Raw genomic sequence first — 15000 nt, forward strand, 5'->3', positions numbered from 1 at the left:
CACCAGGCACACTGGGCAATATCTGTCTATCTCAAGCTGATGCAGCACAATAGCCCTCCCTTCCCTGGCTTGGTCCGTCTTTGACCTCCTTAACCAAATTGTGAGGGCATCTCCGGCTAGGCTGGCATCCTGCCTACTCAACACAACACCAGATTTGTCCAGCTTGGACCTCGCAACCAGCTCGTCAGGGTCGTGGAAAAGAGGGCGCCAGGTTCCTAGAGAGTCCCAAAGACTGGGCGCCTGCTTCCTGTGCCTTCTTGTGGCACTAAGGCGGCCGCCCTCTTATAGGGTCTCCTGCGTGGACCCCGGGCAGCCGGCAGGGCTTTAAGTGGGCCGGGTCTCACCGATGCTGAGCGGTGGCATTTTTTTTAAGGGGGCCTGAAAACTGGTCTCTATCGGGCTCTGTTTTTTTCCGGACTGCAGTGACAGCAGGCACATCGATGTGCACTGCTCACTTCTCAGTCATGGAGAAGTTACGGCATGATGTCATGCCAGGTGAGCCTTGTAGGGGAAGGGAAATCCTTTAGAGAGTCATTTTCTCTCTAGATTTCCCTTCTCTTTTTGAAACTCAGGAGCAGCAACATTGTCGTGGTGACACCAGGACTTTAAGTGGAAGCTTTTTCGATATAATATACAAGCCATAGTTGCTGCTTATTTATCTTATGCAACTAACAACCATTGACAAAGCCAATAGTCCTGACTTGTGGTAGGTATGACGTTACTTGTTGTATCATATCTGGATGCAATGACAAACAGCAAAATACAAGTCGGGCAGCAGCACACTATGCTAAGCACAGACTTTTAGCTTACGTGTTTTAAGCCATGTCCTTAATTACATTGGCCACGCCCCTTTTAGAGACCTCCCCCAGGTTTTTTTATCCCACTTAAAGCCCTGTCCACACGAAATGACGCCTCAAAAACAGCGCCATAGCGCCATAACTGTTAAAAGTGCTATAGAAATACAGTATATAATATAACAGAACATGCCTCTAAATGTAGTTCCGCTGAAGTTTTTGGCATTATAACAAATGTGTCTATGTTTTCGGTAATAAGAATTGAAACTTACCGGGGAGATTCTGATTAAGATGTACGGATTGTGCCATTTTAGAAGACGGTCAGAAAGCCATAGACAGGTTATGACGCAGACAGGATGCAAGAATCCGTTTGGCGTGGAAATCTGTGAATGGGAAAAGTTACATTTTAAGAAAGCCACAAAACCCCTGTGCCTACATCAATAACGCAGATGACATGGCCAATCAAAATACCTTCTTACTCAAAAACGATGCAGACTGTTATAAAATAAAATAAAATTCGTACGTTCACAGATTTCTGGATGCTCCTGGTTCACTACTGTGAGCATGTGAGAAAAACATTTCACTGGTGCCAAAAGAACAGGTCACGTACCTGTAAGCCATTTTTATGTTTCTGTAATACGGAAGAGGAAATCGGCACTGACTCTAAGCTAAACTTTTAAAGTAGGGCAGAACATGTTGATTGTTTGCTGTGTTTAGATAACAGCGCATGTATTGCCTCTGCGTGCCACATCTGAAACTAGAGACTAAGGGGGATATTTACAAAAAAAAATTCAGAGCGCGGTGTTACGCCAAACTTGGCAACGCTACGCTCAGACATGTTCAAAATGTAGGGATGCGCCATATTTACAAAACCACGGAGCACCCCTGCGTTTCCCCTAGCGCTGGTGCTAAAAAAGCTACCTAGCGCAAGCACAGGCATCCTTACGCCATGTTGCAAGGGTGTCTGCGCTGCAGGGGTGAATGTTTATGTGGAGGAAGGGGCACCAATAATGGTGATTTGCTCTTTCTATGTGTGCTACAGAATGCAGCACACATAGAAAGAGACAAAAATTAGGATAAATTAATACTTTTTCCTCGTATAGCCATTATAAGACCAGGTATTACCTGGCTTTAGTTTTTGACGCTGCCCCAGCCTTGTAATAATGGGGCGTCGTCAAAAAGTAGCAAGTACCTGGAATGTTATACTGGCACACATCCGACTGGCCACATCAACAGGGCCAGACTGGGAACCACAACCGGCCCTGGCAAAGTGCTAGGCTGCCCCCTCCCCCCCGGTAGAGTTGGGGGTGCCGCCGAGTTCTTTGGCAGGGCCGGTTTCGGCCGCTTTTGTTACTGGGGCCGGTATTGCAGCTATGCTGCCCAAATGACGCTGTAACCAAAATGGCACCCAATGGGCCCAAAACTGTCCCCCACCCTGGCGGCCCACTGGGGAAATGCCCTGTGCCTGCTACAGCCAGTCCAGCCCAGCACATCAATCACCTCTTTTAAAAGAGACCTGAAACAGCACTTCCTAAAAGACCTTCCATGTACCCACGTGTTCAATCTGGTCTCCCCAAAACTCCCCACCACACCTCAAACCCTGGCTAACGCATCCCACCAGAGGCTGACGATATTGCCACCTTTTCCCTATGTAAACGTATGTCTTCAATATACCTCCTGCATTCTCATGTCCTTAGAATAGCCTTTGTCTCACAACACGTGTCCTGGCTACCTTTTCAAATTCTTAATAACATACAGTGTTATAAAAAAAGAGAGTTTATTTGTATGTGATGAACTTAAGAGGTGAAGTATTTTATAGTTAAAACTGTTGACAAAGGACTGGTGATTTAAGAATGCCTATTTGTGCACAGATTTTTCTCCTTGAACAAAATAGTGTTTTAGCCAACATGTTATTATGAGAGCAAAGTGAAAGAAATGAACGTGCAGTGGCGGTTGGTGAATAGCGTTATGTCACTCATAACGCATAATGTGAATAGCATTATGCCATAATGAGAAGTTATGCTATCCAAAGAGCAAGCAATTCTTAAGCAAAAAATGCATTCATTAAAATCCCATTGTGTCAGAAAAACAAATCCATTATAGTGTATCCACTTGGTCTCAGGCTGCCTGTGCACGTAACAAAATAACTACTCAATGCCCCAATAAGAAAAATAATGGGAACACAAATATTAACAATATATCCTATACATTCAAAATGCGGTGGGCTTGATGGACAGCGCATCCAAGGAAGGTCAAACCATGAAAATACATGAAAAACAAAAGCTATTACAATACCCACTGTACCCTTTGTAGTCTACTTATTGCATTTTATTTAAAAAAAAATCAATAACATGACATCTTCCAACCAGCTAAAGATGTTTGTAGCCAGACATAAAAAGTGACACATAGGAATACACACACCAGTACTTCTTAACCACTAGGAGTTCCTGAGGGCAGCATTCCATTCCTTTGTTGTTTAGCTCATCTTTGTGGCTCCACCTTCCTACAGTCTTTTTTTTCTCCCTTGGGTTCTACAGGTCATCTCCTTCCTTGGCTTCCTATTGGTGCGCACAGAGTGCTGGTACTGAAGGATGCAGTCTCTGCACACTGCCTCGACATCTGCATCCTGCATACTCAACTGTTCTGCAGTGTTTGCCAGAGACATTCCACTGACCAGCAACTCTAAAATTATCCCCAGCTGAAATTACATTTCAAAGATTTGTTGAGCAAGGAAATGTTTTTTCCAAAGTCTAAGCCTCACCACATCCTTTCTACTCTTAGTTCAGCCTCCTGGAACAAATTGTCGAAGGGCGGCGGGAAGGGTTTTCGCTGCCCTGGGCAAAGCAACATTTTAGCACTTCCAACCATGGCCAATGGGACCATATGGAATGTGTGCAGAGGCAGTCTGGCATCTCTCTGTGGCTGGTGTGCTCGACAGTTTCCTTGAATTGCCTTCACATTTAAATAACCCAAAACAGTAATATATCTAGTAGTAAACAGGGTTGGAGGAGAGTCAGTAGTCTGCGGAGAGTTGGGCTGAGATGGTGAGGTAGAGGACAGCCGGGGGATCGGATTAAGAGTGGGTCTTCTTAGAGTTTTCAAATCGGTCTTGTTTATTTGATAAGACAGATAGGAGTGTAGTACACTCACATTATATCGCAGGCATTTTATCACCTACTGCTATGATTTCCCCCCCAAAAAATATATATATTTCTGAATCGGTCCCTCTTCTATCCCTCCACTACCCTTTTCAATCCAAATAACTGACTAACACATCCACCACTCAAATGACTTTCATATTTCACTATACTAATTCACCACTAAACCTTTATGGGTTCTGGAGTAGCGTGCTACTCGCTGAAAAAGCGCTTTGACGCCTCGTCAAGGGTAGTAAGTGCTATATAAATGCATTTACAATATAATACAATACAATACATAACAATTATATTACATCCTCAACTTTGACCTAACCGCTACCTCACTAGGTAAGTATGAGTCAGTACAATAGATGAATGGAATAGTTGATGGGGTTAGTTAGTCAATTTCATGATCATTTATTATTAATATTAATAATATTAATAATAATGTTCTTGAATTAAAGTATTTAGGATATGTTTGTAGAACTTTGTCTTTCTGCAATATAACTGTAGGTCGAACTTATTGACCTTGAAATAACTCACATTACTAGAAGATAAAATCTCCCAGCTGTAGAAAAGGGTTGTTTACGTCCATGGTGGTGAAGTATATTTTCTCTGTAGTTGTCTAATGCAGGAAAATTCCATTTGGATTTGGAAACTCATTCTAGGAAGCTTCGACGCCTGATTGTGTATTATATGGGCGATATTTTACACAGAGTGCCTTCAGTTCCAAAAAAGGGAGCTCTTTTGATGTGTGAGGGACTAGTGTGGCAGGAATTTTTAAAGTATATTAGGAAATGTCGGTCTTTTTGCTGATCAATTGGTACCTACCTAAATGTGCATATAGTGATGCTCATGGATGTTTTGTACTGGTGTTACCTATGGGCTCAACAGGCCGCCTAACCAATGTTCTGTCTCTTGCTCTTGATGGGGCCTAATCCGGTGTCAATGAGGCCTTCCTATCACTCAGACCTTGTGTTTATAACTCGTGCCCTGTCCAATGCCAATATGCACACCTTGTCTAGCACTGGTGCCCTGTTCAGTGCCGTGAGTAACGCCTGTCCATCATTGTATACCAAACCAATGGCGATGCGGCCCTCCTGCCGCCCACTAGATCTTCTTCTAGTGCCTGTGAGTACCTCCCACCCATCACTTGGACCCAACCCAGTGTCAAGGAGATCCTCATGTCTCTCACACCCAGAAGAGTGCCCGTGAGTACCTCAGGCCATCGCTGGGACCCAATGCAGTGCCAATGAAGTCCTCATGTCCCCCACCCCCTGAAAAGTGCCCGTGAGTACCTCAGGCCATCGCTGGGACCCAATGCAGTGCCAATGAAGTCCTCATGTCCCTCACCCCCTGAAAAGTGCCCGTGAGTACCTCATGACATCGCTGGGACCCAATGCAGTGCCAATGAAGTCCTCATGTCCCCCACCCCCTGAAAAGTGCCAGTGAGTACCTCATGCCATCGCTGGGACCCAATGCAGTGCCAATTAAGTCTTCATGTCCCTCACCCCCTGAAAAGTGCCCGTGAGTTCCTCAGGCCATCGCTGGGACCCAATGCAGTGCCAATTAAGTCTTCATGTCCCTCACCCCCTGAAAAGTGCCCGTGAGTTCCTCATGACATCGCTGGGACCCAATGCAGTGCCAATGAAGTCCTCATGTCCCCCACCCCCTGAAAAGTGCCAGTGAGTACCTCATGCCATCGCTGGGACCCAATGCAGTGCCAATTAAGTCTTCATGTCCCTCACCCCCTGAAAAGTGCCCGTGAGTTCCTCAGGCCATCGCTGGGACCCAATGCAGTGCCAATGAAGTCCTCATGTCCGTCACCCCCTGAAAAGTGCCAGTGAGTACCTCAGGCCATCGCTGGGACCCAATGCAGTGCCAATGAAGTCCTCATGTCCCCCACCCCCTGAAAAGTGCCAGTGAGTACCTCATGCCATCGCTGGGACCCAATGCAGTGCCAATGAAGTCCTCATGTCCCTCACCCCCTGAAAAGTGCCAGTGAGTACCTCAGGCCATCGCTGGGACCCAATGCAGTGCCAATGAAGTCCTCATGTCCCTCACCCCCTGAAAAGTGCCCGTGAGTAACTCCGTCCATCACTGGGACCCAATGCAGTGTCAAGAAGGTCTTTATGTCCCTCACACGCAGATCATGTGCCCGTGAGTAACTCCGTCCATCTCTGAGACCCAATGCAGTGTCAAGAAGGTCTTTATGTCCCTCACACGCAGATCATGTGTCCGTGAGTAACTCCGACCATCTCTGAGACCCAATCAAGTGTCATGGCGGTCCTCACGTCCTCACACCCAGAGCCGTGCATGTGAATACCTCTCGCCCATCACTGGTGCTCTGATCAGTGCCGATGAGTACGGGGATAAAGCAGGAGATGCAGGGGGTTGGTGAATGAATGCATAGGTGTACATGATAAGGAACACTAAGAAGGTGCCAGAATTGATCACTGGATGTGAGGGGCCGAAGTGCAAGCCTTGGGGGCAATGCACATTGATCAATGATTGTGCCACTCACAGAGGAGGGTGGAAACCCTCACTTGAGGTATTTACGAAAGGTTCACCGTTTGGTGGAGCGGGGGAAGGAAGAAGTTGTAAAGTTTTGATGTATTACTACTGAAATGGATAAAAGAAATATATATAAAGAAAGAAAGGTTCATCTCAGAGATAGCACGGGTTGTGCTACACTTTCAGTAAATCCATTTGGTGTATGTGGTGGCTCTGCAGATCGGGTGATCAGATGAGTGGTGTAGAAGCACATGGGAGAAGCGGAGAGTATACTTCCTGTGCTCTCTCTTGTGCTGTGAAGTCTCCCCTGTAAAGTATCTTGTAATATACACTTGTGCACTGTGATGAGATCTAGGGATTCATTTACAAGTCCACTTCGCTGCTGGTGCGTCACTTTTTTTGATGCGCTGGCGGCGCAATGGGCTTGCCCGTATTTACAAGGCCACGTAAAGACACTCTGCGTGACTTTTCATGGCCCTGTCTATCTGGGCCATTTCATGCATTACTTAGCGTGAAAGGGGCATTCCATGGGTGTTGCTGTGGGTGTTCCCATGCAACATCCATGGAACCTGACACATCCCCAGATTTAGAAAGTTTTGTAAAGCTGGGGATGCGTCCGAATCCTATGCCTCAAGGCGTAGGAGTCACACAATGAGGAGAAATACTTTTATTTCTCCTGGTTTTTCCCCTTTCTTTGCGTGCTGCAAGAAAATGCCATCAATTATTGTTTTTATGCAGAAAGGTGTCCCGCAATGCAGGCACCCTTGCAACATGACGCAAGGGTGCCTGCGCTCGTGCATGGCAGCCAATTGTGTGCCAGCGCAGGGTAAAGCACACAGATGTGTTGTATTGTTGTTAATACGACGCATCTCTGTGCTTTTAAAATAACGTAGCTCGGTGCAGCAAAATGGCTTATGGCGCCACGCTGCATAATATTTTTGTAAACGATGCCCCTTTGTGTCTATTTTATGTATTTACTGAGGAGTTTGATATAATGTTACATGTCACCTAAGATACTTCAGAGCACCGAAGAGAAGGAGGACATATAGTTATGAATTTCATACTCCCAGAGAGCACAGTCCAGTCGGATGCGGAGGAGGAACCCAGATCTGGCATTCTTCGACCGCACTTTGAGTGGGCAACGACTGGCATAGCTCCCAGAGACAGGATTGTGGCATGGAGCACCTAAGTACAGGGGAAAAGAACCCAATGGGCTCATGTTTGGCCCAAGATTGATGGAGTGCCACTGTGTGTCCTGAGGAAGGTAAGCCTTGTAACCCTATTTTGGCCACTCTGGGAGTGTCTGTCAGTAGTTAATTTGTGGAGAAAAAAAAGTGCCGGGGCTCTCGTCAGGAGGCAGCTTGCACCAGCCCATTGCTCCTATTAGGGCTCCCTATAACAGAACCATAAAACCCTACAAGTGGGGGGAGAGATTGTGGGGTAACTGCCACCGACTTTCAAGCTGGGGAACCAGGTTCGAGTCTTGGCAATGATGCTCAACATCCGGTGATTCTGGGCACATCACTTAATCTCCCGTGCCTACAAAAAATGAATGTGTCCTTAACTGGGGCTCATGAGCAGAGATCCAACACCTTTGGATCGGAGCTATAAGTGCCGGTGTTGACGATTAAGTGCCTGTGCCGAGCACCGGAAACCACCGGCTCAAATTAAGCACTGTGTGATAAAACTCAATGCATGTCACAAAGCACTCTCTACGGTTTGACCACAATCACGGATGCAGCAGCAGAATTTGCAGTGTTCGAGGGATTTCCTTTATGGAAAACCAGGTCAGCAGTTAAGTACCAGGCTGGCACGAGCTTTAGACATTCCTCCCCCGCACAGAAAAATAAAGCATAGAAAGCTTTCAAGGGCTCCCTAGAAAAGCCAAGGGTGTGAACACAAGGCTTCCTTCCCTTTCTGCCTTAGGGGCCAGCATGATGACAACTCTGGCATACCTCCCTCCACTTAGGGGCAGGTCTCTTTTATTCTGGTGTTAATGCGTTCCATGAGGGGCGGAGTTTTTAACAATAGCATTTCCTTTGCCAAAACTGGGGCTTTGTGTATATTTTCAAGCCTGTCAAACTGCAAGATATTGGAAAATGGCCGCCCCACTTTAGAGGGTCTGAGTCTGTGAGATCTTTTGACTCCTGTGCAGGATAAAAAAGAGTCTGTGATCAGTGCCCTGCATCATTTCTTAGGCCTTCCTGAAGAATGTAGTCTCAAATGGAACATATGAGCACATAATGCACCATGATGTGTGAGTGCGCGCGTGCGTGTGTGTGCACGATTCAATGGTAAGGGCATGCATTTGTACTCACAGTTCGCTAACTCATCCAAGAACAAATTGGAAACTTTTGGGAATTCTCAAAACTTTTCCAAGATGAGGCTGGACATAAGAGGAGCTCACAGTTTTCTAGGGAACAAAACTTCGAAAATGTAGTTTTCTATATAAATATGTAAGCAGCATAGATGCTCGTATTTTCGAATGAGAAAATAGCAAGGGCAATGCATTTTTTCTTCACTATGTAGGTAATATATTTATCTGTATATATTTCCCTACTTCCCACCAGTTTTGAGACTGTTCCCATTCCCTTTCTACTTACAAAGTGATTTACTGCTATTGTCAGGGGTACAGGTTGAGAAGGGCTGGCGGGGAGTTTTTGAATATCCTCCGTCCTGTAAGTTGGTGGATGTTCACAGATTTCTAGGCAGCCCCAAACTGGATCGCCATCAGACTCCCACGGGAGATATCCTCACGCATGAGCCTCAGTGTGAGCAAATCTTCATTTCAAGCGCCACTTTGTGACTCAAGCACTTGTTCTGGAAGTGCTATGAAGCGGCGTGTGTGAGTCTGAATGCATGTGGATTTTCAACTGTGGACAGCAGGCCTACAGATCCTATAAAGCTGTGCATGTATGTGCACGCATCTGCATTTGTATGTGTGGAAATAAGGTCTGAAGTTCTATGAGGCTGTGCATGTGCATTTGCATGTTGTAGCAGCAGGTCCGGGAGGCCTATGAAGCTGTGTGTGTATGTGCATGTATGTGGATTTGCACGTGCATTCAGCAGGTCTGGAAGTTCTCTGAAGCAGTGTGTGTGACGGCATGCACATTTGCATGTGTATACAGCATGTCTGAAAGTCCTATGAAACTGTGTGTGTATGTGCATGCATGCAGATTTGCATGTATAGGCAGCAGGCCTGGAAGTCCAATAAAGCTATGCGTGTATCTCCATGGCATGTGCATTTTCATGGGTAGACAGCAGGTCTGGAAGTGCTATGAAGCTGTATTTGTCTGCATGTTTGTGCTTTTACATGTTTACACAGCAGGTCTGAAAAGTCCAATGAACAGATGTGTGTCCACATATTTGTGCACTTGTACGCGTGGACAGCAGGGCTGGGAGTCCTATGAAGCTGTGTGTGTATGTGTATGCCTGCAGATTTGAATGTGTAGACAGGTTGTCTGGAAGTCCAATAAAGCCATGTGTGTGTCTGCCCGCATGTGCATTTGCATATATAGACAGCAGGTCTGTATGTCCTATGAAGCGGTGTGTGTGCCTGCATGCATGTGCATTTGTATGTGTAGACATAAGGTCTGAAGTCCTATGAAGCTGTGCGTGTATCTGCATGCATGTATTTACATGTGTAGACATAAGGTCTGAAGTCCTATGAAGCTGTGCGTGTATCTGCATGCATGTATTTACATGTGTAGACATAAGGTCTGAAGCCCTATGAAGCTGTGGGTGTATCTGCATGCATGTTCTTTTGCATGTGTAGACAGACTGGTCTGGAAGCCCTATGATGCTGTGCGTGTATCTGCCCGCATGTGCATTTTTATGTGTGGACAGCAGGTCTGAAAGTCCTATGAAGCTGTATCTCTGCATGTTTGTGCTGTTACATGTATAGACAGCAGGTCTGGAAGTCCTGTGAAGAGACGCGTGTCCACATATTCGTGCATTTGTACGTATGGACAGCAGGGCTGGAAGACTCATGATGCTGTATCTGTCTGCATGTGTGTGCTTTTGCATGTGTAATCAACAGGTCTGAAGTCCAATGAAGAGATGTGGGTCCACATATTTGTGCACTTATGTGCTATGCCAGGGAAAGCGGGGCGAGGACTCAACACGCCTTTACCCTACAGGCAAATGAATGTTTGTAGTGTTCTGCACTCTTCATAAGGAGCAATGACCTTCTGTGACCTCCGGCCTGAGGAGAGATGTGATAATGTATCTGTTTGAGGGTTAATGTAGTCCAGGCTCGTCCGTGAGGGAACAAAGAGTCTATAGACATCTAAACCCTTGATGGCCTCTGGACGGGACACCAGCCACGAGTCCCTATCAGGAGACTGAGCAGCCCTGGTGACCCATGTCCGAATTATCCTGCTACTGAGAGAAGCCAAAACCCCCACAATGGACACCCACGGGCGCGGTGTCTCGCACTGGCTCGTGCTTTGGAGCTGGAACCAGATGAAGCGTCTGCCAGGCCGGCCTCTTTTCCAAAGGTTGTCTCTATCCACAGAGCTTTGAAGACTTGAGTTGTTGGCATTGGTTTCTGTTCATTACATTTCTGATCTTTATTTTGTCTACAACTGCCCTTGGTTAAAGCGTGTGACCCCGCCCCCTCCTCCTTGTTTGCTATTATCGCGTCTGTGCTGTGGCGCATGGCAGACCCTGGAGTATAATTCTATGTTGTAATCCCAGGGACAGCACCGAGGGGTTCTTATCATATCAGCTTGGCTGATATTTCCCCCTGTGCCGGCAGTTAGCCAGCCCTTGCATGGGGGGGGGGGAGGGGGGGGGGGGAGTGCTAAGCTTCTGTTCTTAGCCCTCTCCTCTCAACCCACCAGACTAGCTCCCTAGGAGGCATCCTATCCTGATCCGGATATCTGCCTAACATTGCTCTGGTGGTGGCGTCCAAACATGTGCCTCACAGCTTCAACAATTTACTCTGAACTCACACTCTACTTCCGGTATCAGCTGCTCCGTGTCCATTACCGATCTTATTCTCAACTGAAGGAAATAAGGATACAAAACCAACCGTTTGTCAATATAGTGATGAAAAAGTAAGGTTCGTAGTCAAGTGAACAGTGCACGCCACATCAAGTCTTTCTTTTCTTCAGCTCGGGCCATGCAGTTCCTAGAAAAGGTGCAGGGTCAAGCAGGGCCTAGAAGTGGTGCTAGCTCAAGAACGGCTACCAATGGTGCAGGGTCATGCAATACCTCGACCGGGAGGGTGCAGGGCCATGCCGAGGTTGGGATCGGTCCATGGTCTTGCAGAGCCTACAAATTGTGCAGGATGATGAACGGCCTGGAAACGGTGTGACCGTGCACGACCTAGAAACGGTGCTGGGCCTTGAATGGTCTAGAAATGGCCATGCAGGAATGGAAACGGTGCTGAGCCATGCAAGGCTAGAAATGGCAGAGGGCCGAGCAGGGCCTAGGAATGGATCATGGCCATGCAGGGCTGGAAACCGTGCTGAGCCATGCAAGGCTAGAAATGGCAGAGGGCCGAGCAGGGCCTAGGAATGGTTCATGGCCATGCAGGGCTGGAAACCGTGCTGAGCCATGCAAGGCTAGAAATGGCAGAGGGCCGAGCAGGGCCTAGGAATGGTTCATGGCCATGCAGGGCTGGAAACCGTGCTGAGCCATGCAAGGCTAGAAATGGCAGAGGGCCGAGCAGGGCCTAGGAATGGTTCATGGCCATGCAGGGCTGGAAACCGTGCTGAGCCAGGCAAGGCTTAGCAATGGTTCATGGCTATGTTTGGCCTACAAACAGTGCAGGGCATGCAGGACATAGGAGCGGTGCAGGACCATAAAGAGACAAAGATTGGTCTATTGCCATGCAGGCCTAGAAGTGGTGCAGGACCATGCAGAACCCAACAAGGGTCTGACCATGTGGGACCTAGAAAGGGTAAAGAGCCTTTAAGTGCCTAAAAGCGATGCAAGACCATGTGCGGCTCAGAAATGATGCTGAGTATTCAAGGCTTGCAAACAAAGAAAGGCCGTGAAGGACCTAGAGAAAGGACTAGAAACATTGCCAGCTAGTCCTATGGAGCTGTTCCTTAGGTGAAGTTCTCTGTGCAATATGCCACACTTACAATTCAAATGATGTCATATTTTAAGCAGTTTAGAAGCTGAGCTAAACCACCCATCCAGTTCTTAGAGTATCCCTGTGCAGAAGTGAATTTGGCAGCGTGGCAATCTGTGGTCCATTTCAGAATGGACCACGCGTTGCCATGGAAATCACTCTTGCAATATTGTCTAAAACGCCTCTTCGTATTGAGGCAGGAACCAAATTTGCTCATGAAGGGAGGAGCTGTGAACGGGAGTGGCCAATCCAGGTGATATAGTAGGTTTCCAGTAAGAGGGGTTAGAAAGCTGTTAAAATTCAATGCCATTCATCAATAATGCAAAAGGCAGAAATGTCCTTTATTGCATAATTAATTTTTTCTAAAGATTTTTTGCATGTCTCCAATTTTGCCAATGGTGAAAGTCTTTTGATTTCACAACTCCGCTCTCAGACTACCAAAGAAAATATTAATTAAAAATGAAGACGTAATGGAAAAAGACCACTTATTAATCATGTCTAGCCAGCTTTAGAAAAAAGAACAAACAAAATCTCAGTGGAGCTACACATGAATGTTTGATGAAAAAACGTCCAATAGTTCGGATAGCTTGCGGTGAGCCCGCCTCTAGGAGGGATAGTGTTCCCGCGTACATGGAGTAGTGGCCCGCAATGTCACCGGAGCCAAAACGGAGAGAGTTCCACCCTACTTATTTTGAGGAAGTCTTGCAGAACTCATCCCGGGCCAGAATTTGCTGAGTGGAGAGCTGGTTCTGGGGTAGGTGGCGCTCTCTTCGATGACAGCTACTCAGCACCAGAGGACTAATCGCTTGGAAGTCCTTTTCTGAAAAGGGTGCCCTGAAGAGTAGACTGGGCTTGTCCAAGCGCTCAACTGGTGTGTACTTGACTAAGTCGCAGTGCAGAGTGCCTTCATGTGGAGTCTCCCCCGCCCCCCATCCGCTCTACGGGATGGGACTGGGACTGGCCCTCTGCGCAAAAAGAGGCACTGGGTTCCAGGAGGACAGCGGTAATGGGGCAGACACACATAGGCCACCAGAGCTCTAGGTGGGTCTATGCACTGGCAGTCTCTCACCAAGTGGGCACAGGCCTTTGTCATGAGGGTTGCCGACGTTTTGTCGATAAGATCCTGACTCAGGATCTTCAAAGCCTAACCTTGTTGTGTGCTCCCAAGAGTGGTACCTGGAGAGTCACCTCTCCATCATACATGGAGAAGCCCTTCATATCCTAACCCAAGCATGTATTTCACATTCTCCTAGATCACTTGGGTGCTTCGGTTTAGGAAATCTGCAGGGAGCGGGAAGGCAGTCCAGGAGAGCCCGACATGTTGTATTACAGGAAAACAATTATGTGTCATCCTGATCATGCTACATATTACCCTGAATATGTACAGAAGCTGTTTAGGTCCTCAGGCACACATGCACGAGGACCTACATGGACCTGCATGTGTATGTTTGTGTTGATAGACCCTTGATTAATTCTTCGAGTGCCTAAGCCCCACAAGATGGATGCCTCATCTTTTCCACCCACCAGTGGGTGTGCACTTTGAACCCACCTGTGATCCTCCCAAAACAAAACTAGAACACAACGAGTTCTCATTTGGAGGCTGATTTCGGACGGCGAGAGTGGCTATGCCCTTCCTTGGCATTTAAAATACAAGGCGGGGGCACCAGAGTTAGTTGTGACTGTTAGAGAACATGGCACATGGCACATACATCTTGAGCTCACAGCTACTCTTGATCACACGACTTCTTTCCACACTCCAGTCTATGCCTCCCTATGCCTGTCCTAGGGGGGCGGAGACCTCTTCCCTGTCCAATGACACTCATTCCACATGGGGAGGCTGGACAGGAAAAAAACAGGTCATCTTTCTGTAGACACTGCACAGATTATTTGGGTAAAGTGAAGAATCGTTGTATAGTTCATGTACTTCGACCTCAACACTGCCTTGTTGGGCTATTGGCTCGTCAGAAGAAATGACACCAGTGACGTAGCAAGGGGAGAGGGGCGGTCTGCCCCAGGTGCGATGAGTTTTGAGGGCGGGGCGGCAAACACAGGAATCGCCAGCACCCCCCTCTCTTACACGAGGTCGCTGCGGGTGGCAAACGTAGGGACCGCCACGGGTGGCCAAAGGGCTAGCTACGCCACTGGATGACACCAGCTGAAACCACTTACTGGTTGGTGTTTGTGTATTCCTGCATGTTAATGCTGTACGCTTTAACACTGCGCGCCCCAAGTTTTAATGCTTATGTACTATTGATCCTAGTGGCATGACAGGGATGTAAGGTAGTCCGTGTGCGTAAGACATGGCAATGACCCACTTGGCAGCTATGCAACTCTTATATCATGTCCATGATATAATTCATTGTGTAAAAACTTCTTTAAGATGTTTGCCCAAAAATGACAGGCGCTTGCGATTTTTGCATTGGTGGTTAAAGCAAACATTTTGAGCTGCGAGCCAAGTTTACAAATGTTT

The 15000-nt window shown here is 47.2% G+C and overlaps 1 protein-coding gene across 3 annotated transcripts in view; it reads right to left on the reverse strand.

Annotated features, from left to right (window-relative positions):
• The window catches only part of KANK3 (KN motif and ankyrin repeat domains 3), a 160312-nt gene that overhangs the window by 51950 nt on the left and 93362 nt on the right, over positions 1–15000 (reverse strand). For all 3 annotated transcript variants that reach the window (XM_085638314.1, XM_085638312.1, XM_085638313.1), the window contains exon 2: positions 1067–1177. In XM_085638314.1, the coding sequence (XP_085494440.1) occupies positions 1067–1103 (37 nt within the window). In that variant the 5' untranslated portion in view covers positions 1104–1177. The remainder of the gene's footprint in view (positions 1–1066; positions 1178–15000) is intronic.

Source organism: Triturus cristatus, chromosome 12 (genome assembly GCF_964204655.1).
Source record: "Triturus cristatus chromosome 12, aTriCri1.1, whole genome shotgun sequence".
NCBI lineage: Eukaryota > Metazoa > Chordata > Amphibia > Caudata > Salamandridae > Triturus > Triturus cristatus.